At 42.8% G+C, this 26,562-nt stretch overlaps 1 protein-coding gene across 3 annotated transcripts in view; it reads left to right on the top strand.

The window, feature by feature from the left end:
* Positions 1 to 26,562, top strand: part of PLRG1 (pleiotropic regulator 1) — a 91,795-nt gene that overhangs the window by 22,146 nt on the left and 43,087 nt on the right. For 2 of the 3 annotated variants that reach the window (XM_073576393.1, XM_073576394.1), the window contains 2 exons: positions 18,583 to 18,689; positions 21,930 to 22,063. The exons of the other annotated variant lie outside the window; for it this stretch is intronic. In XM_073576393.1, coding sequence (XP_073432494.1) covers positions 18,583 to 18,689; positions 21,930 to 22,063 — 241 coding nt within the window. The remainder of the gene's footprint in view (positions 1 to 18,582; positions 18,690 to 21,929; positions 22,064 to 26,562) is intronic. 3 annotated transcript variants of the gene reach the window in all.

The following is a 26,562-nucleotide window of genomic DNA, read 5'->3' as shown; positions in this document are numbered from 1 at the left end:
AGGTTTTGCGAGCATTGTCTTTCTGCTGGCACTAACATGTTTGGGTTGTTCTCATAAAATCTTAACTTAAAAAAAGAAGAAAAAAATTTGGCTTATAATGTGATTTAATAGGGCTGAGCATTTGCAGTCATTATCTACCTTGACATAGAGTGATAATTCCTTTTATTCCTGCGCTTTTAACCTGCAGTGCATGAATTGAGAGAAGGCAATATTATAAACCGCAGTGGAACAGGAAACACATGGTTGCAAATGGCATAAACATAATTTCCCTGGAATGTTCTAAATATGAATTCTGTGGAAAACATGACTGTAAATGCCGCAGAGTATTGTTATTGCTGGCTCCTAATTAGTAACACTTGAATTGTAGTATATTTGTACGTCTTTATTTTCCCAACAGGAACGCTATTTGTTTCCTTTTTTAAAAAATTCCTGACAGCCATTTCATCCCCATCCTTGTGTCTCCAGCTCATATCTTAGATCTGCTGCATTTCCAGGCTGAAAGCTTATTTGTGTATTCACTTCATGTAGTGCATCATTCTCTTTTTATTCATTCTGTGTATGTAGAGGACTTGCCCTCTATTGTGATCAATGAGAAAATCTTGCCCAAGGGAGGCCAATAACACTAGTTGCGGTTTGTTATATTGTTGCTCCCTCCTTAACTATTCATATAGTAATTCAGATCATGTTCACTCCTACTGTCTGGCGCTGCAGAAATTCTTATATGTAGCTAGCCAACTATGATTATGTAAGGACACAAAGCTGGTGCTGATGGCACATGGATTGTACCCTCACTGTATGGCCTGGAGGTCTGTGGAGAGGTTGCATATATGAGGGCAAATACTGTCGTTGATGTGGGAAATCTCTGTTCTAGGAAAACCATGGAGAGACTTCCCCCCCCCCCCCCCCCATCCTCTATTCAATTCATATCCTGTTTTATATTATGGATAGAATTACAGTGAAATGGGGGGGGGGGGGAACCTTTTAGTACCAATCATCTTTTCCCTATGGGGTTATTTTATTTGACGTCATCTTTACTGTCTTATTCTGAGTATGATAAGTCATTTTACCAGAGTGTCATCTCATTATGCTATTATTCTATATCAAATATATATTTATTTGCATTCTGTATACATGTCTTATAGTAATCTATACTCTTCCCTCCTCCACCTCATCCTTCCTCGATACAGTGGCTTGCAAAAATTATTCACCACCTTGGCATTTTTCGTGTTTTGTTACCTCACAACCTGGAATTTCACTGGATAGTTTGGCCCGTGCGAAATTTTCGCACATTGGTCGTCGGGGGCGCAGGCAATTTCAGAAAAAGCAAGCTGGTCAAATGTAAATGTATTTCATGAGCTGATGAACACAAACAGCTATTTATATATGTAGATTGGTAATACATTAAATTGTTTTGATAACTAGAGGCCAAAAAATGTTTTCCGGTTGAGGTGCCACCTGCAGGTCATTGTGTCTTTCAAATGGTGTATCGTGTGTGTGGGGCGAAGTAATCAGTGAAAACAGTGCATGTTTACAAATGTGTTGGTAGTCTGCTTTGGGGTACTGTGGTGCAGGTCATTTTTCCTTACTGCAGGTTTATGAATATTAATGTTTAAACTGTATTTTGTGAGCAAATCGTGGATATGTGATTTGTTTGGCTATTTGGGGGCAAGTTTACCTTTAAAATGGTGTATCATTTGTGTGTAGGTGCAGTTTGGACGGGGATACAAAGGAATCACCGAAAAACAGTGTTTAGAAATAATAGACTAGAGTGTTTTAGTGTTTGCCTCAGTTCATGTAAAAATATTCCTACAACTCTGAATTCTTGGTTTCCTCTTTTATTGTGACGCAAACAAAAATCAGGACAAAATAACTAAAAACAACAGTGTGTATAACTAACTCCCTAAAGTCAGTACTTTGTAGAGCCTCCTTTTGCGGCAATTACAGCTGCAAGTCGCTTCGTATACTTCTTTATGAGCTTTCCTCTGGGATTTTTGAACATTACTCAATCTAAAACTGCTCCAGCTCCTTCAAGTTAGATGCTTTTCTCTGGTGAACAGAAATCTTCAAGTCTGACCACAGATTCTCAATTCGATTAATGTCTGTGCTTCGACTAGGCCACTACAAAACATTTACACATTTCCCCTTAAACCACTCAAATGTTGCTTATGCAGTATTTTTTGGGTCATTGTCGTGTTGGAAGGTGATACTCTTTCCCAGTCTCTTCACTGACAGAATGAAACAGGTTTCGCTCAAGAATATCCCTTTATTTTCACCATCCATCTTCCCCTCGACTCAGATGATTTTCCCTGTCCCTGCTCCACAGCGTGATGCTGCTACCACCATTTTTCACTGTCGGGATGGTGTTCTTGGGTGATGAGATGTGTTGGTTTGGCGCCAGACAAAGCGTATACCTTGGTGGCCAAAAAGTTCAATTTCAGTCTCCTCTGAAAACAGCACCTTCCTCCATACATGTAGGGAGGTTCCCACATGTCTTTTGGCAAACTCAATTCGAGCTTTACAATTTTTGTGTAAATAAAGGCTTTTTTCCTGGACATCCCTCCTGAGAGCACCATCAGGAGGGGGTCCTTCATAGCCTTCATAGGGACAGGAACACACAAGAGGATAAAAGGCCCCTCCAACCACCAGTATTTTTCCTGTCCCTATCGGGGACATACGCATGAGAGGGTCTATTAGATTTGGCGCAAGAAATGAGGCACACTCTAACACCGTAAGGCAAGCTATATAATTTAAGACCTGGTCGGTGGATAGCTACTCTAAGAACAACCTGTGTTCCATTTCCTTTTCCGGTCTCCAAGTATTTGGTTCAGTACTGGATGACATACTAGAAAAAGCCTGAGACGACAAGAAGGGAATTCCAGAAGAAAAATCTAAAAAAAAAAAGTATCATGCTTTCGGAGCCTTTCCTATAAGAGACCGGATTACATTGGAATTCTGATAGACTAGCTTGGCCCGTGCGAAATTTTCGCACATTGGTTGTCGGGAGCGCAGGCAATTTCAGAAAAAGCAAGCTGGTCAAATGTAAATGTATTTCATGAGCTGATGAACAGACAGGTATTTATATATTTTTTATTAAACTGAATGCCAAAAAAAAATTAATGGCACAAGGAATGTATAGCAAAAATATTACAATTTTATTCACAATGAAAACATGTTACATAAAAAAATCAACGTACATAATAAATGCCTCAAAAAACTAGAGATCACGTGCAGCTGGAGCAGACACACTACTAAATCAGTTGAAATGACTGCTCAATGGTACATTCAATAGCCAAAATACCCTCCTATTAAAATAGCAACTAATGCCTGAGATCCATACTAAATTTAGTGCCAATACAGCATCAACTTATGTATAGCAACAGTGCCCGGACCATAGGCTAGATTGTAATCAATATACTTCATATAAAGTGGGTAATGATCTATCAAAATGTTACTAAAGGTGCATATAAGTCAGAAATACCTGAGTGTGTCCAGCGCTGCCACTGCGACCCCCCCCCCCCTTCCCCCCCGACGCGCGTTTCGCCTGTTCTTAAGGGGCCGTGTATTCTGGGGGGGGGTATTTATATATGTAAATTGGTAATACATTAAATTGTTTTGAATAAGTAGAGGCCAAAAAATGTTTTCCGGTTGAGGTGCCACCTGCAGGTCATTGTGTCTTTCTGCAGGTTTATGAAAATGAATGTTTAAATTGTATTTTGTGATCAAATTGTGGATGTGTGGTTTGTTTGGCTATTTTCTTGCTGAAGGGGGCAAGTTTACCTTTCAAATGGTTATCATTTGTGTGTGTGTGGGTGCAGTATGAGTGGGGATACATGGGAATCACCAAAAACAGTGTTTAGAAATAATAGAATAGATGGAGGCACGGCAAGGAATACCTTTCCCAATCCAACAAGCGGTACATTGAGACAAGGACGCCATGAAAGTGAGAAGAAGATTCCAATACTTTCACAAGGCCTGGACATTTGTATCCAGAAGCCCGTAGATACTCCAAACTCTAGAGAGAGGATGCAAAATAGAGTAATGAGGCAGTAAGGTGAATACAGGAGTAGTGATACCAGTACCAGAATGGTTTCTGGGATACTATTCAAATCTGTTTAAAAAAAAAAACAAACAAAAAAACCTTGAGGCAAATACTGTAGAATTATAAATCTAAAATCTTTTGAACAAGTGGGTAGTATACAAAAAATTCTACATTGAATCGATAAAATCACCGATTCCACTAATCGGGAAAAACATAGTAATGTGTACCCTAGACCTTAGAGTGCCTATCCATCCTCACAGTCAGAAATACCCAAGATTTGCATTAAAAGACGAAGGAGTCATTCAGCATTACTAATTCAGATGCCTTCCGTTTGGTCTTTCCGCAGCCAGAAGTTATGGCCTTCTTGAGAGAAAAAAGTGTAATAATTGTGCAGTATCTGAACAATTTCCTGTTAATTGCAGAGTCAACACAGCAAGTAGAGACCGCATATCAACTGTCTTAAGGCCCCGTCACACACAGTGATATCGCCAGCGAGATCGCTGATTTTGTGATGCCACCGTGATCTTGCCAGTGACATCACTGTGTGTGACATGGATCAGCGACCGGCCCCCCTGCCGGGTATCGCTGATCGTGCAGGATCGTCCTGGGCCATTTTTTGATCGTTGGTCTCCCGCTGGTCAGCATGCATCGCTGCGTGTGGCAGCGGGAGAGCAACGATCAGTGATGCTGCACGCTGGGGTTTCCAATGCAAACAGCGGGTATCTAGGAGCCTGTATGCATGGACACTTTATTACACAGTACTTGGGGATTTAGATATTCTAATAGGCCCTTTTCTTGACCAGGAAGGTCATCTTATCACCCAGATTTCTAGATGTTCTGTCTTCCTTATAATAGCCTATTCATCTACATCAGGGGTTTGTTGATACAGGACTCCCTTGGGTCAGGTAGGGCAAGATGATGATGAGCTGGTGTGCCAAAATTTGCATTCTTTATGTTCCAACTTACGCGATCAGGTAGGGCTGTTGATTGGGTACATTATCTAGGAAAACTATTTGGGGCCTTCTCTACCTAACCTCTATCAGTCCTGTTCTTGTGTGGCTTATCAACAGATAGCAAAACTATTTGGGCCACTATATGTACCACTATTTGCACCGGTACTGTGCTAGTGGTAATGAATACCAGGGATTTGTGGAGGCCCAAATAAGACTGACATACCTGGAACAGAGCCAGAGTACAAAGTGATTCCATCGGCGATTTGTCTGAATCCTATGTTTTGGAGATTTAGACAACCCCCCCACCGTGCAGTGCTCAGCGTAGAGCGCAGCACTTGAACAAGGCGCAGCTTCCCAGAAGTCTGACCCCACTAATCTAATGTTGATTGCCTTTCCTAATCATAAGCCCTCGTCTTTAAAAGGATGCCCCTCTCCATTCTGGTGAAACCGGCATGTGGTTATTTTTAGTATTCTCTTGTATTTTCTGCTATGTAATGATTCAGAATCTACATTCACCTAGATGTCCAGCTCTCCTTTTTACTACATTTCTGATAGGTTAGTAGTCTCGGTAAATGGTTGGCAGCCCACGTTTACTAGTCACGTGCCTTAGTTATTCTCACCTCCGGTTTCCCAAAAAGAGCTGTAACTAAGAGATGACTAATGTAAGCAATTCAGAAAGGAACATGGCCGAACACACTGAGAAAACATAGTGCACCCTCTGTCACACTCTTCCCCTCTGTCAATGCTTTTACAAAAGAGTAAAATCCTCCATGTATCTGGAGTAGGGATCATCCTGTCATTTCTGCACTACATGCTGTGGCTTGCATCCATTAATATTCAGGTGCAGTCCTGTCTCTATGTCTGCCACACTGCTGCTAAATATTAATCACCGCCTTGTGGCACTGGGACTGGTGTGCGATCTAATAGAACACGCTGGTAATGGCACTGATAGTGTGCAGAATTTAATTAAGCTCTTAGTATTCTGTACCTGCCAGCACACCAACAGAATGCATATAGACCTGTAATAAAATACAGTAATCTGTGCTCCGCCGATACGGACTCCTATCTCTATCTTTCACCATAAGGATAGCTTTTTAGCAATTACAAGCTATCAGAACGGGCAGCATGAATTAAGGACAGAAACTATTATTACAGAGAACTATATTTAAAGGGACTATGTCGGCACAGAATGGCTGTTCAAACTAAGTCCTAACACATCTTTATAGTAGAATGTATATGACCTAGGAAGAAATCTCAGTTAACTTAGAAATTTGCTAGCTTAAAGGGAACCTGACAGCAGGATTGTGCACAGTAACCTACAGCTAGTGTCAGGTTGGCGCCGTTATACTGATTACAATGATACCTTGGGTGATGAAATCCGTCTTGGTGTTGTTCTTTTAATCTTTTTTTCAGTTTTGTGTTAATCTATTAATGGCACAAGAGTAATGTTCAGTCACCGCACACTCTTGGTAGATGCTTGTGAGGACTTTATTGTACAGATACAGATGCAGCAGTAACACAATTCATTAATAAGGGATTGGTGCAGGGATATAGAAAATGGTGAGGCAACAAGAACATAGCGTTGGCACACAAAACATGCGATTTTCCTGCAAAGCAGGTACCACGGCCATCACCTGCCTGCAGAAGTGTTTTTTTTTTTTTTTTTTTAAAGTATATACAGAGATTCTAGGGGGCAGGTCAGTAAGAGATCAGCAGTCTGCATTATGAATATCTAATCAGAGTACCACATACCCCAGCCCCGCCTTAGGGTGCTAGAATCTCATTAAAGGGAACCTGTCACCTCATTTTTCGCATATAAGCTGCGGCCACCGCCATTAAGGGCTTATCTACAGCATTCTGTAATGCTGTAGATAAGCCCCCGATGCAACCTGAAAGAGAAGAAAAACAAATTATATTATACTCACCCAGGGGTGGTTCAGTCCGATGGGTATCACGGGTCCGGCACCTCTTCATGCGATGATATCCTCTTCCTTGCTTCCTGGCGTGGCTTCTGCGCAGGCATACTGATTTTCCCTGTTAAGGGCAGAGTAAAGTACAGCAGTGTGCAGGCGCCGGGCCTCTCTGACCTTTCCTGGTGCCTGCGCACTGCAGTACTTTGCTCTGCCCTCAACAGGTCAGAGAACTACGCCTGCACAGGAGCCACGACAGTAGCAAGGAAGAGGACGTCATCACGTGAAGATGGGAGGCGCTGGACCCGGACCCGCGACACCCATCGGATCGGACCGGACCGCATCCCAGGTGAGTATAATCTAACTTGTTTTTCTTCTCTTTCAGGTTACATCGAGGGCTTATCTACATCATTACAGAATGCTGTAGATAAGCCCCTAATGGCAGTGGCCGCAGCTTATATGCGAAAAATGAGGTAACAGTTCCCTTTAACACAAAACTGAAAATAAAAATTAAAGAACAGCCACAAGACTGATTTCATCTACCAAGGTATCATTTTATTCAGTATAACCGGTCAACCTGACACTGTGTGTAGGTTACTGTGCACAATCCTGCTGACAGGTTCCCTTTAAAGGGTATTCTCATGTTATGCAATTTGGTGTATCTAGACAGTATAGTTAGACAGCATGGAAATAAGCACATTTGCAATTTACTTTTCTGTCTGCTTTCATTCTCCATGAAAGAGATCTTTTATCTTATATAGTGTATGGCTTGTTTCCAAAGAGGTGGAACCTTAAGAGCATGGCCAAGTTTGTGCAGTAGATACATTCTAGGCTAAGGAGTTAACACCTAATATACCTGCCAAATCTCCCCAGCCCATTGATTTCTAGAAAGCAGTTAGCTGCTCAATTCTCTCCTTCTCCCTGTCAGTCACTGACCTTTTATCAGCCTTGCCATATCACAACTCCCTCCCAATATTTAGCAGGTCTCATATTCACTTATTATGTGTTCAAAGGCCATGTTATCTCTGTATGAAATTATCAGAGCAAGCTCTGACAGACCATTAATATGGCACAGTGGTATAAGCTCAACAGTAGGATAAAGCTACTGAACCTGAACTGTCACTTAAGGAGGAGTGCCTGACCCCATGAACACAGATGTAACGGAGACATGGGACCAGTGTGATGTTCAGGGCAACTTGAAAATAACCCTTTATGGGTGACCATCATTTTTCTTTGACACACGCAAGCTTTGAAAAGCACTGTTTTTGTGATAAAGTTTACAAAAAAATTTTTTTTCTGCCTCTTTTAAAGGGAATCTGTCACCCTTTTTTTGGACTATCAGCTGCCGGCATTGACATCAGAGGCTTATCTACAGCATTCTGTAATGCTGTAGATAAGCCCCCGATGTAACCTGAAAGATAAGAAAAACATGCTAGATTATACTCACCGGAGGGGGCGGTCCGGTCCGATGGGTGTCGTGGTTTGGTCCGGCGCCTCTCATCTTCATACGATGCCGTCCTCTTCTTCCCTTCCTGTTGTGGCTCCGGCACAGGCGCACTGCTCTGCCCTGTTGAGGGCAGAGCAGAGTCCTGCAGTGCGCACGCGTTTGGAGAGGTCTGGCGCCTGCGCACTGCAGAATTCTGCTCTGCCTTCAAGAGGGCAGAGCAGTGCGCCTGCGCCGGAACCACTACAGGAAGGGAAGAGGAGGACAGCATCGTATGAAGATGGGAGGCGCCGGACCACGACACCCATCGGACCGGACCACCCCCTCCGGTGAGTATAATCTAACGTGTTTTTCTTATCTTTCAGGTTACATCGGGGGCTTATCTACAGCATTACAGAATGCTGTAGATAAGCCTCTGATGTCAATGCCAGCAGCTTAGTCCAAAAAAAGGGTGTCAGATTGCCTTTAAAAAGTTGATTGCATTGAGCAAACAGGGCATGTTCACCCTAAGTCTAACTAATTTGCTATAAGTCTTGCCAGAAATTGGTGTAAATTATAGCGTAAATTTACCCCTTGTTGTAACAAGCAGAATGATACAGTTAGGTCCATATATATTTGGACAGAGACAACATTTTTCTAATTTTGGTTCTAGACATTACCACAATGAATTTTAACCCCTTCCCGACCCATGACGCCTTCGTAGGCGTCATGAAAAGTCGTGCCCAAACGACCCATGACGCCCCCGTAGGCGTCAATACTATAAATAGCGCTCCTGCGGGTCGAGTGACCGGGGTCAATGAAAGGTCACCCGACCCGCACACAAAGGACCCTTTATGCTTCACCACAGAGGGGGTGGCTTAGCCCCCACGTGGCTACGATCGCTCTGATTGGCTGTTGAAAGTGAAACAGCCAATCAGAGCGATAGTAATATTTCATCAATGAAATTTGATGAAATATTACAATCCAGCCATGGCCGATGTTGCAGTAGCATCGGACATGGCTGGAGACACTAATTTAACCCCCCCTCACATCGGCTGGCTGTGACGATCTGCCCCCCCTCCCCTTCCCTCCGATCCCCCCCGCAGTTAGATCCCCCCCCCACCCTCCCCGGTACCTGTCACGTCCCGCTCCGGCTCCCAGTTTCCCACCGTCCCTCCTGCATGGGCCCCGCCATCTTTGAAAATGGCAGGCGCATGCGCAGTACGATTGTAATATTTCACCAATTAAATTTGGTGAAATATTACAATCGGTCCATGGCCGATGCTGCAATAGCATCGGCCATGGCTGGAGACAGCAATCACCGACTGACGGCAGCGATCGGACGCCGCAGTCATCATCAGGTCCCCTCCCCCTTCCCTCCGCTCCCCCCAGCCTTCCAATCCCCCCCCCCCACCGGCCCCGGTACCTCCTGTCCCTCTGGCCGTCCCGGTGTCCTGTGTCATGGGCGCCGCCATCTTGGAAAATGGCGGGCGCATGCGCAGTGCGCCGGCTGCAGATTCCTTCATTTATTTTGATCACTGTGAGAGTTTCTCACAGTGATCAAAATTAAAAGAAGTAAATAAACCCCCCCTTTATCACCCCCATAGGTAGGGACATATAATAAAATAAAGAAAATATTTTTATTTTTCCATTAGGGTTGGAATTAGGGTTAGGGCTGGAATTAGGGTTAGGGCTGGAATTAATGTTAGGGTTGGAATTAGGGTTAGGGCTGGAATTAGGGTTAGGGTTGGAGTTAGGGTTGGAATTAGGGTTAGGTTGGGATTAGGGTTAGAATTAGGGTTGGGATTAGGGTTAGGCTTGTAGTTAGGGTTAGAGTTGGGATTAGGTTTAGGGGTGTGTTGGGGTTAGGGTTGGGGTTAGGGTTATGATTAGGGTTGGGATTAGGGTTATGGGTGTGTTGGGGTTAGGGTTGGAGTTAGAATTGAGGGGTTTCCACTGTTTTAGGCACATCAGGGGGTCTCCAAACGTGACATGGCGCCACCATTTATTCCAGCCAATTTTGCGTTTAAAAAGTCAAACAGTGCTCCCTCCATTCCGAGCCCCGACGTGTGCCCAAACAGTGGTTTATCCCCACATATGGGGTAACAGCGTACTCAGGAAAAATTGCACAACAACTTTTGGGGTCTAATTTCTCCTGTTAGCCTTGGGAAGATAAAAAATAGTGGGCTAAAAAATCATTTTTTGAGGGGAAAAAAAAATATTTTTCATGCCTTTGCGTTATAAACTTCTGTGAAGAACTTGGGGGTTCAAAGTGCTCACCACACATCTAGATTTGTTCCTTGGGTGGTCTGGTTTCCAAAACGGGGTCACTTGTGGGAGGTTTCCACTGTTTAGGCGCATCAGGGGCTCTTCAAACGTAACATGACACCCGCAGACCATTCCATCAAGTCGACATTTGAAAACGTCACTACTTCCCTTCCAAGCCCCGACGTGTACCCAAACAGTGGTCCCCCCCCCCCCCCCCCCACATATGGGGTACCAGCGTACTCAGGAGAAACTGGACAACAACTTTAGGAGTCCAATTTCTCCTGTTACCATTGTGAAAATAAAAATTAGCGGGCCAAAAAATCATTTTTTTGAGGGAAAAAAAATATTTTTATTTTCACGGCTCTGCGTTATAAACTTCTGTGAAGCACCTGAGGGTTCAAAGTGCTCACTATGCATCTAGATAAGTTCTTTGGGGGGTCTAGTTTCCAAAATGGGGGCATTTGTGGGGGAGCTCCAAAGTTTAGGCACACAGGGGCTCTCCAAACACGACATGGTGTCCGCTAACGATTGGAGCTAATTTTTCATTCAAAAAGTCAAATGGCGCGCCTTCCCTTCTGAGCCCTGCCGTGCGCCCAAACAGTGGTTTACCCCCACATATGGGGTACCAGCATACTCAGGACAAACTGGACATCAACTTTTGGGGTCCAATTTCTCCTGTTAGCCTTGTGAAAATAAAAAATAGCGGGCTAAAAAATCATTTTTGAGGAAAAAAAATATTTTTTTATTTTCTCTGCTCTGCGTTATAATCTTCTGTGAAGCACTTGGGGGTTCAAAGTGCTCACCACACATCTAGATAAGTTCCTTCGGGGGTCTAGTTTCCAAAATGGGGTCACTTGTGGGGGAGCTCCAATGTTTAGGTACACAGGGGCTCTCCAAACGCGACATGGTGTCCGCTAACGATTGGAGCTAATTTTCCATTCAAAAAGTCAAATGGCGCTCCTTCCCTTCTGAGCCCTGCCGTGTGCCCAAACAGTGGTTTATGACCACATATGAGGTATCTGTGTACTCAGGAGAAATTTCCCAACAAATGTTAGGATACATTTTGCCCTGTTGCCCATGTGAAAATGAAAAAACTGAGTCTAAAAGAAATTTTTTGTGAAAAAAAAGTACTTTTTTTTTTTTAAGGAGAAATTTGTGAAGCACCTGGGGGTTCAAAGTGCTCATTATACATCTAGATAAGTTCCTTGGAGGGTCTAGTTTCCAAAATGGGGTCACTTGTGGGGGAGCTCCAATGTTTAGGCACACAGGAGCTCTCCAAACGTGACATGGCAACCGCTAAATATTCCAGCATATTTTCCATTCAAAAAGTCAAATGGCGCTCCTTCCCTTCTGAGCCCTGCCGTGTGCCCAAACAGTGGTTTATGACCACATATGAGGTATCGGTGTACTCAGAAGAAATTGCCCAACAAATTTTAGGATCCATTTTATCCTATTACCCATGTGAAAATGAAAAAAAAGATGCTAAAAGAAAATTTTTGTTGGAAAAATTAAAATGGCCATTTTTTCCTTCCATGTTGCTTTAGTCCCTGTGAAGTACCTGAAGGGTTAATAATCTTCTTGAATGTAGTTTTGAGTAGCTTGAGGGGTGCAGTTTTTAGAATGGTGTCACTTTTGGGTATTTTCTGCCATATAGACCCCTCAAAGTGACTTCAAATGTGAGGTGGTCCCTAAAAAAAAAAAAAAAAAATGGTTTTGTAAATTTTGTTGTAAAAATGAGAAATCACTGGTCAACTTTTAACCCTTATAACTTCCTAGCAAAAAAAAATGTTGTTTCCAAAATTGTGCTGATGTAAAGTAGACATGTGGGAAATGTTATTAACTTTTTTTGTGTCACATAACTCCCTGGTTTAACAGAATAAAAATTCAAAATTTGAAAATTGTGAAATTTTCACCAAATTTCCATTTTTTTCACAAATAAACGCAAAAATTATCAACCTCAATTTACCACTAACATGAAGCCCAATATGTCACGAAAAAAACAATCTCAGAATCGCTAGGATGCGTTGAAGCGTTCCTGAGTTATTACCTCATAAAGGGACACTGGTCAGAAATGCAAAAAATGGCCAGGTCATTAAGGTCAAAATAGGCTGGGTCATGAAGGGGTTAAACAAAACAATTCAGATGCAGTTGAAGTTCAGACTTTCAGCTTTCATTTGAGGATATCCACATTAAAATTGGATGAAGGGTTTAGGAATTTCAGCTCCTTAACATGTGCCACCCTGTTTTTAAGGGGACCAAAAGTAATTGGACAATTGACTCCAAGGCTATTTCATGGATAGGTGTGGGCAATCCCTTCGTTATGTCATTCTCAATTAAGCAGATAAAAGGCCTGGAGTTGATTTGAGGTGTGGTGCTTGCATTTGGAAGGTTTTGCTGTGGAGAAAACATATGGACAAAGGAGCTCTCCATGCAGGTGAAACAAGCCATCCTTAAGCTGCAAAAAACAGAAAAAACCCATCCGAGAAATTGCTAGAGCATTAGGAGTGGCAAAATCTACAGTTTGGTACATCCTGAGAAAGAAAGAAAGCACTGGTGAACTCATCAATGCAAAAAGACCTGGGTGCCCACGGAAGACAACAGTGGTGGATGATCGCAGAATAATCTCCATGGTGAAGAGAAACCCCTTCACAACAGCCAACCAAGTGAACAACACTCTCCAGGAGGTAGGCGTATCAATATCCAAATCTACCATTAGGCTAAGTGCACACGTACCGGAACTCTCGCGGAAATTACCGCGAGAATAACGGAATTCCAGTCCGCGGGAAAATCGCATTTTAAATTCCCGCGATTTTCCCGCGGAAAAACTAGCATTTTGCAAGCGTAATTAGCTTGCAAAATGCTAGCGTTCTCCAAGCGATCTGTAGCATCGCTTGGAGAACTGATTGACAGGTTGGTCACACTCGTCAAACACAGTGTTTGACGAGTGTGACCAACTTTTTACTACTGAGGCTGCTTATGCGGCATCAGTAGTAAAAGATAGAATGTAAAAAAAAAAAATAAAAAATAGTGTTATTCTCACCCTCCGACGTCCCGCGCATCCGTTCCCAGTAGTCCTTTGCGAAAATGCCCGCGATGACGTCAGTTCTCGCGGGAACGCGACGTCTCGCGGTAATTCGCGATGACGTCGCGCGAATTACCGCGAGACTTCGCGATCCCGCGAGATCGGACGCCATCGCGGGCATTTTCGCAAAGGACTACTGGTAACGGGAGCGTGGAGAGAGGCGGGAAGGCTGCGCGGGACGTCGGAGGGTGATAATAACAATATTTTTTATTTTAAATTCTATTTTTTACAGGGATATGGTACCCAAAGCCCGGAGGACAGTCTCCTCTCCTCCGGACCATGGGTACCATCCGCAATTGTTCTGCTTACTTTCCGCATGGTGTGCACAGCCACATGCGGGAAATAAGCGGAACAATGCATTCCTATGGGTGCGGGATCGCCGCGATTCCGCAAAATAATGAGCATGCTGCGGTTTTTACCGCGAAGCGATTCCGCCGCGATAAAAACCGCAGCATTAGCACAGCATTGCGGAATCCCATAGGAATGCATGGGATGCTTATTTTTCGCGTTTTCGCGGCAAAATCGCGCGGTTAAAACTGCCGCGGAAACGCGAAAAAAAGCCACGTGTGAACCCAGCCTTAAGGGCATGTGCACACGTTGCAGAAAATTTCTGCACAAAAACCTGAATCCCTTCCCAGAAACCGCACCTATTTTTCCGCGGCGGTTTTTGTGCGTTTTTTGCGCGGTTTTGATGCGTTTTTGATGCGTTTTTTACCGCAGCGGTTTCTAAAAGCATGGGAGAAGCCTAAACCGCGGAAAAAAACGCAAAATTAATGTGCGTGCTGCGGTTTTTACCGCGATGCGGTTTTTTCGCGGTAAAAAACGCATCAATGTGCACAAAAAGTGCAAAATGCATAGAAATGACTGTGCACCTTATTTTTAGCGGTTTTATAGTGAAAACCGCGGTAAAAAACGCTAAAAAAACCAGGGCTGTGGAGTCGGAGTTGTGGAGTCGGAGTCGGTGCTCATTTTGGTGGAGTCGGAGTTGGAGTCGGTATAAAATGGACCGACTCCGACTCCTAAAATATATAATAAATTGGGTACAGTAATTCAATGCAGGATGTGCTGAATATTTTTTCATAGGAGTTTGGGAAAGTTATGAAATGTCCTATAAATGGCTGTTCTATTCCTGATCTAAGGCTACATTCACACACAGCGTTTTTGCTGCCTTTTTTGAGGATACGGTTTTCAGCTGCAAAAGTTGATCATCTTTTTAAAAAACTGCATCACCTGAAAGGTTTTTGAGCTCATAGATAATGTTCTCAATAGCAAAAGCAGATTAGAAATCTGCTCTATCTATATATCCATTTATCCATATCTGTCTATCCATATCTTATCTGTACCAAAAAGAATGAAAACCGGGTAGTACACCAATATATATTCTGTTCTATCTAAATATCTTGATTATTGGATCATAAAAATGATTAAATGTCTGAGGTTCACATTGTACTACAATAAATTTTTCACTTAAATATAAGCAATATGTGTGGGAGTCGTGGAGTCGGAGTCGGTGTAAGGGAAATTGAGGAGTCGGAGTCGCAGGTTTGGCTTACCGACTCCACAGCCCTGAAAAAAACGCTGTGTGTGAACACAGCCTAAGAGAAGACTGCATGAAAGTAAATACAGAGGGTTCACTGCATGGTGCAAGCCACTCATAAGCATCAAGAATCAAAAGGCTAGACTGGACTTTGCTAAAAAACATCTAAAAAAAAAAAAGCCAGCACAGTTCTGGAAGAACATTCTTTGGACAGATGAAACCAAGATCAACCTCTACCAGAATGATGGAAAGAGAAAAGTGTGGCGAAGGCGTGGTACAGCTCATGATCCAAAGCATGCCACATCATCTGTCAAACACGGAGGAGGCAGTGTGATGGCTTGGGCATGCATGGCTGCCAGTGGCACTGGGACACTAGTGTTTATTGATGATGTGACACAGGACAGAAGCAGCCGAATGAATTCTGAGGTATTCAGAGCCATACTGTGTGCTCAGATCCAGCCAAATGCAGCCAAACTGATTGGTTGTCGTTTCATACTACAGATGGACAATGACCTAAAACATAAAGCCAAAGCAACCCAGGAGTTTATTAAAGCAAAGAAGTGGAATATTCTTGAATGGCTAAGTCAGTCACCTGATCTCAACCCAATTGAGCATGCATTTCACTTGTTAAAGACTAAACTTCAGACAGAAAGGCCCACAAACAAACAGCAACTGAAAACCACCACAGTGAAGGCCTGGCAGAGCATCAAAAAGGAGGAAACACAGCGTCTGGTGATGTCCATGAGTTCACGACTTCAGGCAGTCATTGCCAACAAAGGGTTTTCAACCAAGTACTAGAAATGAACATTTTATTTACAATTATTTAATCTGTCCAATTACTTTTGGTCCCTTTAAAAACAGGGTGGCACAAGTTAAGGAGCTGAAACTCCTAAACCCTTGATCCAATTTTAATGTGAATACCCTCAAATGAAAGCTGAAAGTCTGAACTTCAACTGCATCTGAATTGTTTTGTTTAAAATTCATTGTGGTAATGTCTAGAACCAAAATTAGAAAAATGTTGTCTCTGTCCAAATATATATGGAGCTAACTGTATGCTAAATTTATTAAAGGGCTTGGTCAATTACTCAGACAAACCTTGTAAAACACTGGATTCCCTGATGTAAAATGTAAATACCAGATACTTCTCCCTGCACCTGTGCCGTACCAGCGATGTCAGTGTCTGGTCTCTCAGTAATTGTGCGACACCGTTATTCCTAAATTCTGTAGCCAGTCAGTGGCCACTAATAGGCCAAGGTTCTTATAATTCATTCAGACATACAAACAAGGATGACAACTGTAGCCCAATAGTGGCCACTGATTCAATGCTGTGCTCAAGGGGCATAACAGAGTTACAAGATAACTGGGAGACCCGGCACGAACAGTGATGAAACGGAGCTGGTGCGGGAGGTCTCTGCTATTTATATTGGATAACATAGTATATAACAAGGGGTTTTCCAAGCAGGGGACAACCCCTTTTAAAGAGTTTTTCTGAAAATCATAAATGGGTAAAAATGCGAAGTGCTTGTAAAAACAAACATTGCAAATCGCTTACAACACCTCTGCGTTCTCAGGAAAATCCCTTCTATTCTCTTTCTGCAATTTACTACATGCTGTTTAAGTTACTGACCACGTGTGCAGTCTGTCAGCAGTGGCTGCTCACCTGGGCAGAGAGCGCGTTACTTACAAGCGCTTTTCAGTATAGCTTGCCTGTGCTGCTTTCTAAATCGCTGTCTACAGTCCTTTTTTCCCCTTTATATGTTGTAAATAGGGATGAGCGAGTCTACTCGCTAGGACTCGTTACTCGGCGAATAGTAAGGGACTCGCTGGACTCGTTACTCGGCGAGTCTCCCAGTGATTACTCGCACAGTAACGAGTCCAATGCAAGTCAATGGCAATCCTAGTTTTGTCAGAGTTTTTTTTCTCACTCGCTAGACTCGCTATATCACATCGCTGTCAACAGCGAGTCTGAGCGAGTCTACGATTCCGAGTCCTGTATACTGGATTCGGGACTCGCTTATACAGAATCTGTTATGTTCCTACAAGTTTCCAAGACAGCCTATGTCAACACACAGCGATTGTGAGCGAGTCTGAGCGAGTCTACGAATCCCGAGTCCTGTATACTGTATTCGGGACTCGCAAATATAGAATCTGTTATGTTCCTTTGTAATTTGTAAATCGCACATTACTCGCTAAGACTCGCTTCCCCATTCATTAACATTGGACTCGCTAGACTCTCAACGAGTAGCGAGTCCCGGGCTCGGACTCGCTAGAGTCAAGCGATTCCGAGTAATTTAGGACTCGCCCATCACTAGTTGTAAACAAACTCACTGAAAACTTATACCACTATTACAAAAATAGGGTTTCCAGGTATTTGATCTGAAATGAACTTTTTAAAGACCTCTTGAGCATGTAGATCACAACTGAAGAAGGTTACAAGTTAGGCCTCTTTCACACTTCAGTTTTTTGTGTCAGTTAAAATCCGCCAAAAAGGCGGACAAGCGGATCCGTTCCTAACTGATGTGAACGGATGCCACAGGATCCGTCTTTTGACGGATCCGCAGAATGAGGACATTTTAAAGGAACAGAGAGAGAGAGATTTTTTTTTTTTTTTTGTCCGGCACCCAGACAATTTCGGGTTAAATCAGTGTCTGGAGGATCCGCCGCCCAAAAAAACGTTGCAAGCTCCGTTTGGAAATCTTTGACGATGTTGACGGACACCAACATTTTGGCGGATCCTCACAAAAACGGATGCAACAGACGGCAATCCGTCAAGATCCGCCAATAATGAAAGTCAATGGGGAAAAAAACGGTTCCGCAAAGAAAAATGGCGGATCTGTTTTTTTCCCAAATCGGCGGATCTTGACTGATTGTCAAAAACGGAAGTGTGAAAGAGGCCTTAGCGTACGTGCAGACGATTAGTAAACGGTTTGAGTTTGATGCTGCGTACTTGTGCAGCATCCAATCTGCAGCATCCAGCTCTTACAGCATAGTGGATGGGATTTCAAGACAGGTCCCCACTATGCGTCCAGAGACGCCTGCAGCTCACTCGTGGAGACGGACATGCGGCGTGTGCTTCCAGACCACATCATGTCAATTTCTCTTTCAGAGACTACCATCTCCGCAAGAGAAACTTCTCTCATAGAATGTATTGGACCCGGTAAATCCGCACGATTCATTGAACACCTGGGGATTCACCGGTGTTCAATAAACGGCAGCTTATTGGACGCAGTGAACATACGCTGCATCCAAAGCGCTGCCAGTTCCTGATAGTCTGCAACACCCTTAGATGCTGGGATCATCCAGACTCCAGCCTAACATTTGGTCTTATTACGTCTTTGATCTGCAGTCTACATATCCATTTTCTTTGCAGGACGTGCAGAAGCACTCGGTCCACACACTGGTGTTTAGATCTCTGAAGAGGACTCATGACATGTTTGTGGCCGACAATGCCAAGCCGATTCCAATAGATGAGGAAAGGTAAAATGCATGTCTTACTGGTATGTTATGTCTGTCATTCTTTGTAATGGGTTTTAAAGAGTTACCTTCATTTTAATTTCATAAATCCTGAAAATAAGAAACTTTGTAGTATATCTGATCAGAGAAATTTGCCTCTTTCTGCTTCTGATCATTACTTTTCAGATTTCTCAATTCATGAGTTGAATCTGTATTCAGTAGTGATGAGCGAGTATAGTCTTTACTCAGGTTTCCTCCGAGTATTTTGGCGTCCTCGGAGATTCAGTTTGTGTCGACGCAGTTGCATGATTTGCTGCTTCTAGACAGCCTGAATACATGTGAGGAATGCCTGTTTGCTAGGGAATCCCCACATGTGTTCAGGCTATCTAGCAGCCGCAAATCATGCAGCTGAGTCGACACAAAATAAAAATCTCCGAGCACGCCAAAAAACTCGGAAGACACCGGGCAACGAGTATACTCGCTCATCACATTTATTCAGTGAAGACAGATCGTTACACTACTAAGATATGAGATGATTTTACCCATGAATTACAATTTTTTAAAATTATTCATCATCCCCACAGTACAAAGTAGCAGATATTTTCAACTGTACTATTGATTTCTAAAATAAAAATTAAACCGATGGTTACTCTTTAAAGGGGTTTTCCCACGAACAAAAGTTGATTTTAGTCAAGATATCTTGTAATTATAATAACTTCCACAAATGGATGTGATTACCTCAGCATGGGGACATTATATTTAATCTTATAAATGTACCTCTACTGAGTAATGGCTGTGTCTGACCGTACAGGGACCTGGCTGATCATACCATAGCTCCTGGGCAGGGGCAGAGTAAAAAAAAAAAAAGTATGGAGACAGAACAGCAGGGGATCACAAATTATTCTTTATTTGAAGTAGAAGATTGTTTAAAAATAGGCAGGGAAATGTTTTACCTCACAAAAAGAATCTGCTATGATACCATACTGTCCTGTCTGTATACTTTCCCCAAAACCCTGCCCAGGACCTGTAGTGCGATCAGGCCTTGTCCCTGTGTGATCAGACACAGCCATTACACAGTACACAGCAAGGGCACATTTATATTATTATCTCCGCACAGGGACATTTTATTTAAACACAGCCAATTGTGGAAATTATTTTTCCAAGGTGTATTGATTAAAATGTACTTTTCTTTGTGGTTAAAACCCCTTTAACCCCTTAACGACCAGGGGTATTTTTGGTTTTGCATTTTCATGTTTTGCTTCCCTTCTTCCCAGAGCCATAACTTTTTTTATTTTTCCGTCAATATGGCCATGTGAGGGCTTGTTTTTTGCGGGACGAGTTGTACTTTTGAACGACACCATTGGTTTTACCATGTCGTGTAATAGAAAACAGGAAAAAAAATTCCAAGTGCGTTGAAATTGCAAAAAAAGTGCAATCCCACACTTTTTTTTGTTTGGCTTTTTTACTAGGTTCACTAAATGCTAAAACTGACCTGCCATTATGATTCTCCAGGTCATTACAAGTTCATAGACCTCAAACATGTCTAGGTTCTTTTTTATCTAAGTGGTGAAAAAAAAATTCCAAATTTTGTAAAATTTTTGGGATCTGGGGCTGGGTTAGGGCTTATTTTTTGCTTGCCTATCTGATGTTTTTATTTATACCATTTTGGTGTAGATACGATCTTTTGATCGCTCGTTATTGCATTTTATTGCTATGTTGCAGCGACCAAAAAACGTAATTCTGCAGCAGAGGTCTATGTAGCAGATATGCTCACTTGCTATGAGCACCGACCACCAGGCGGCGCTCTTGGCGATCCTGCAATGACAACCACAGGGGTCTTCTGCTGACCCCGGATTATCATGCAAACCCATCGGCGACCTGCGGTCATGTGACACGGGCACCGATGGGAGGAGGTAATGACGCGCTTCCTGCGCATGCATGTTAAATACCGCTGTCAGCGTTTGACAGCGGCATTTAAAATGTTAACTGCCGCGGGTGAATCTCGATTCCACCCACGGCTGTTCCGGGCACGTGTCAGCTGTACAGATCAGCTGTCATGTGCCGGGAAAGCTGCGGGCTCATCACCGGAGTCCCCACCAAACCGGGGGAAGGCATCCAATAAAACGAAAAAAACAGCTGCACTCATAGGTGATTGCAAACAGCGATAAATGTATTTAGTAACTTATATTCACCACACCGTTGGATAACAGATTAAACAGTGGTTCGTAATGCGGTGTGCCATAACGTTTCGACCCAATCCTGGGTTTTTATCAAACATTGCTACAAGAAAAGTATACAAGAATGAATGTGTTGTATATACAATACAAAGAAAGTAATGTAAAATCACATAAAAAAAAAAAATAATCTAAAATAAAATTTACAACTAAGTAACAAAATTGGAGCATGGTTGTATACATCACTTCAGCAAGCAGAGAATGAGAAAAAGCAGTAGAAGATGTTATGTAGACGTCGATCAAAACATGTTCCTATGAGATTGCAATCTTTTCTCTAAGGCCGGGGCCAGACTTGCGAGAAACTCGGACGAGTCTTGCACATCAATACCTGGTACTGCCACCGGCACTCGGGACCGGAGCGTTCAGCTGCATAGAAATACATGCAGCTGAACGCTCCGATCCGAGTGCCGGCAGCAGTGTTGGGTATTGACGTGCGAGGCTCGTCCGAGTTTCTCGCAAGTCTGACCCCGGCCTTACACTTACCTCCATTGCAAAATCCCATAGGTCAGTATCAATATGATACTATTTTCAGGAATGAGCATTCTTTCTCTTCCTCCCTCTCCATTCCTTTCCTATACTACCTACCTCTGTCTTCTATACATTTTGATGTGGAACCATATAGTCAGTGGGACTTCTCTATAACATCTAATACAATTAAAATTTTACACAGGACCTATCCCAAAGATTTCAATCTCATAGGAACATTTATTCAGTTTTGATAGGCGTTCACATAACATCTACTGCTCTTTCTCATTTCCTGCTTGCTGAAGTGATGTATCAGACTATGCTCCAATTTTGTTGTTGTAGATTTTTTTTTTTTACATTACTTTCTTTGTATTGTATATACATCACATACCGCTTTACGTACCATTGTTTAATTTGTTATCCAATGGTGTGGTGAATACAACATACTAAATAAATTTACCACTGTTTGCAATTGCTTGAAATTGCGTCTGTTTTCGTTTTATAGGAGTAACAGGATGGTGGCAGATAATTCCATATACTGTACTTGTATTTCTTTCCTTTTTAGCCATAAGTTGAAGATGGCTGTAAAATTACGCACAGAATATGGGCCTGTGTTACACATGCCCACTCTGAAAGAAAATCGTGAAAAGGGCCACGGTGTCTTGGGGGATCCATATGAACATTATCCAAGTATTCAAGGTTTGTACAACCCCATTTGTGATTGTTGAAATCAGTGTGGATTATTTGTTTCGTGTAAAACTGCATGTAATAATGCGATACCAGTCAAAACTTTGGACACACCTATTCATGCATTGATTGTTTTGCTCCTATTGGAATGTGATGATGTCCCATACAGTGCTGAGCTCTATTCTACAACTGTTCAGCCAGAATATGGCAAGGACTACTCAAAGAGGAATGGTAGTCCTTCTTTACTTTAACCCCTTCACCCCTAAGGGTGGTTTGCACGTTCATGACCGGGCCAATTTTTACAATTCTGACCACTGTACCTTTATGAGGTTATAACTCTGGAACACTTCCATGGATCCCGGTGATTCTGACATTGTTTTCTCGTGACATATTGTACTTCATGTTAGTGGTAAAATTTCATTCAAATAACTTGCGTTTATTTGTGAGAAAAATGGAAATTTGGCGAAAATTTTGAAAATTTCGCAATTTTCCAACTTTGAATTTTTATGCCCTTAAATCACAGAGATATGGCACCCAAAAAACTTGATAACTAACATTTCCCACATGTTTACTTTACATCAGCACAATTTTGGAACCAAAATTTTTTTTTGTTAGGAAGTTATAAGGGTTAAAAGTTGACCAGCGATTTCTCATTTTTACAACACCATTTTATTTTTATGGACCACATCACATTTGAAGCCACTTTGAGGGGTCTATATGATAGAAAATACCCAAAAGTGACACCATTCTAAAAACTGCACCCCTTATGGTGCTCAAAACCACATTCAAGAAGTTTATTAACCCTTTAGGTGCGTCACAGGAATTTTTTTGAATATTTAAAAAAAAAATGAACATCTAACTTTTTTTCACAAAAAAAATACTTCAGGTTCAATTTTTTTTATTTTACCAAGGGTAACAGGAGAAATTGGACTGCAAAAGTTATTGTGCAATTTGTCCTGAGTACGCTGATACCTGATATGTGGGGGGGAACGACTGTTTCGGCGCATGGCAGAGCTCAGAATGGAAGGAGCGCCGTTTGACTTTTTCAATGCAAAATTGGCTGCAATTCAGATCGGACACCATGTCGCGATTGGAAAACCCCTGATGTACCAAAACAGTGGAAACCCCCCACAAATGACACCATTTTGGAAACTAGACCCCCTAAGGAACTTATCTAGATGTGTGGTGAGAACTTTGAACCCCCAAGGGCTTCACAGAAGTTTATAACATAAAGCCGTACAATTAAAAAATCATATTTTTTCCACAAAAATGATCGTTTCACCCTTAATTCTTATTTTTCCAAGGGTAACGGGACCCTAATAGTTATTGTGCAATTTGTCCTGAGTACGCTGATACCCCACATGTGGGGGTAAACCACTATTTGGGCGCATGGCAGAGCTCGGAAGGGAAGCAGCGCCATTTGACGTTTTTGGCTGGAATTGAGATCGGACACCATGTCGCGATTGGAAACCCCTGATGTACCTAAAACAGTGGAAATCCCCCACAAATGACACCATTTTGTAAACTAGACCCCCCAAGGAACTTATCTAGATGTGTGGTGAGCACTTTGAACCCCCCAGTGCTTCACAGAAGTTCATAACGCCCGGGCGTGAAAATAAAAAATTCGTATTTTTTCCACAAACATGATCAATTAGTCCCCAATTTTTTTATTTTCCCAAGGGTAACAGGAGAAATTGAACCCCAAAAGTTGTTGTCCAATTTGTCCTGAGTACGCTGACGCCCCATATGTGGAAGAAAACTACTGTATGTACACACGTCAGGGCTCGGAAGGGAAGTAGTGACATTTTGGAATGCAGACTTTGATGGAATGGTCTGCGGGTGTCATGTTGCCTTTGGAGAGCCCCTAATGTACCTAAACAGTGGAAACCCCCCACAAATGACCCCATTTTGAAAACTAGACCCCCTAAGGAACTTACCTAGATGTGAGGTAAGCACTTTGAACCCCCAAGGGCTTCACAGAAGTTTATAATGCCCGGGCATGAAAATAAAAAAATCGTATTTTTTCCACAAACATGATCAATTAGTCCCCAATTTTTTCATTTTCCCAAGGGTAACAGGAGAAATTGGACCCCAAAAGTTGTCCAATTTGTCATGAGTACGCTGACACCCCATATGTGGGAGAAAACTACTGTATGGACACACGTCGGGGCTCGGAAGGGAAGCAGTAACGTTTTGGAATGCAGACTTTGATGGAATGGTCTGCGGGTGTCATGTGCGTTTGGAGAACCCCTGATGTACCTAAACTATTGAAACTCCCCACAAGTGACCCCATTTTGGACACTAGACCCCCCACGAAACTTATCTAGATGTGTGGTGAGCACTTTGAACCCCCAAGTGCTTCACAGAAGTTTATAACGCTCGGACGTGAAAATAAAAAAATCATTTTTTTCCACAAAAATGATATTTTTGCCCCCAATTTTTTATTTTCCTAAGGGTAACAGGAGAAATTGGACCCCAAAAATTGTTTTGCAATTTTTCCTGAGTAGGCTGATACCCTATATGTGGGGGTAAAACACTGTTTGGGCGCATGTGAGAGCTTGGAAGGGAAGGAGCACCATTTGACTTTTTCAACTCAGAATTGGCTGGAATTGAAATCAGACGCCATGTTGCATTTGGAGAGCTCCTGATGTGCCCAAACAGTGGAAACCCCCAATTCTAACTCCAACCCGAATCCCAACACACCCCTAACCCTAATCTGAGCCCTAGCCCTAACCCTAGCCCTAACCCTAGCCCTAACCCTAGCCCTAACCCTAGCCCTAACCCTAGCCCTAACCCTAGCCCTAACCCTAGCCCTAACCCTAGCCCTAACCCTAGCCCTAACCCTAGCCCTAACCCTAGCCCTAACCCTAGCCCTAACCCTAGCCCTAACCCTAGCCCTAACCCTAGCCCTAACCCTAGCCCTAACCCTAGCCCTAACCCTAGCCCTAACCCTAGCCCTAACCCTAGCCCTAACCCTAGCCCTAACCCTAGCCCTAACCCTAGCCCTAGCCCTAACCCTAGCTCTAACCCTAGCTCTAACCCTAGCTCTAACCCTAGCCCTAACCCTAGCCCTAACCCTAGCCCTAACCCTAGCCCTAACCCTAGCCCTAACCCTAGCCCTAACCCTAATGGAAAAATGGAAATAAATACATTTTTTTTATTTTATTTTTTTTTCCCTAACTAAGGGGGTGATAACGGGGGGTTTGATTTACTATTTATGGCGGTTTTTATGTTTGGCGGCTGTCGCACGCTAAAAGACGCTTTTTACTGTAAAAATAGTTTTTGCATCACCACATATTGAGAGCTATAATTTTTCCATATTTTGACCCACTGAGTCATGTGAGGTCTTATTTTTTGCGGGACGAGTTGACGTTTTTATTGGTAACCATTTTCGGGCACGTGACATTTTTTGATCGCTTTTTATTCCGATTTTTGGGACGCAGAATGAACAAAAACCAGCGTTTTATGAATTTCTTTTGGGGGGGTGCGTTTTCACCGTTCCGCGTGCGGTAAAATTGATAAAGCGGTTTTATTCTTCGGGTCAGTACGGTTACAGCGATACCTCATTTAGGTCATTTTTTTATGTTTTGTCGGTTTTATGCAATGAAAACTATTTTATATAAAAAATAATTATTTTTGCATCGCTTTATTCTGCGAGCTATAACTTTTTTATTTTTTCGCTGATGATGCTGTTTGGCAGCTCGTTTTTTGCTGGACAAGATGACGTTTTCAGCGGTACCATGGACATTTATATGCGTCTTTTTGATCGCGCGTTATTACACTTTTTGTTTGGCGGTATGATAATAAATCATTTTTTGCTTCGTTTTTTATTTTTATTTTTTAAGGGGTTCGCTAAAGGGGTTAACTAATGGGACAGTTTTATAGGGCGGGTCGTTACGGACGCGGCGATACTGAATATGTGTACTTTTATTGTTTTGGTTTTTTTATTTTCAAAAAATGGATTTATTTAGGGGAATATTTTTTTTTTTTTTTTTGTAATTTATTTGGCGATTTTTTTTAAAATTATTTTAACACTTTTTTTTTATTTTTTTTTTACTTTATTAAATAGTCCCAGGTGGGACATCAATGTTCTGTGACAGATCGCTGATCTGTCACATCACAGATCACTGTGACAGATCAGCGATCTGTCACAGGCAGTGCACAAGGCTTCCTCATGCCTGCGCTTTGCAGGCACTGAGGAAGCCAGCTTCCTGCAGGCCCCCGAAGGCCTCCGTCGCCATCTTGGATTCGGGGTCCTGCAGGAAAGGAGCCCCCGGCATCAGCGCTGCACATTGCGCTGCCGTGGGGGGCTCAGGGAAGCACGGAGGGAGCCCCCTCCCTGCCGATGCTTCCCTTTAACCCCCGGTACACCACGATCATGTTTGATCGCGGTGTGCCAGGGGTTAACGTATCGGGGGCGGTCCGTGACCGCCCCTGACACATTGTGCCGGGTGTCAGCTGTGATAATCAGCTGACACCCGGCCGCGATCAGCGGCGCTTACCACGTGGGC

This window comes from Dendrobates tinctorius, unplaced genomic scaffold (assembly GCF_039654945.1).
Source record: "Dendrobates tinctorius isolate UK_male_01 unplaced genomic scaffold, ASM3965494v1 ptg000008l, whole genome shotgun sequence".
Taxonomy (NCBI): domain Eukaryota; kingdom Metazoa; phylum Chordata; class Amphibia; order Anura; family Dendrobatidae; genus Dendrobates; species Dendrobates tinctorius.
The sequence above is the reverse complement of the archived record's forward strand: the minus strand, read 5'-3'. Positions and strand labels throughout refer to the sequence as shown.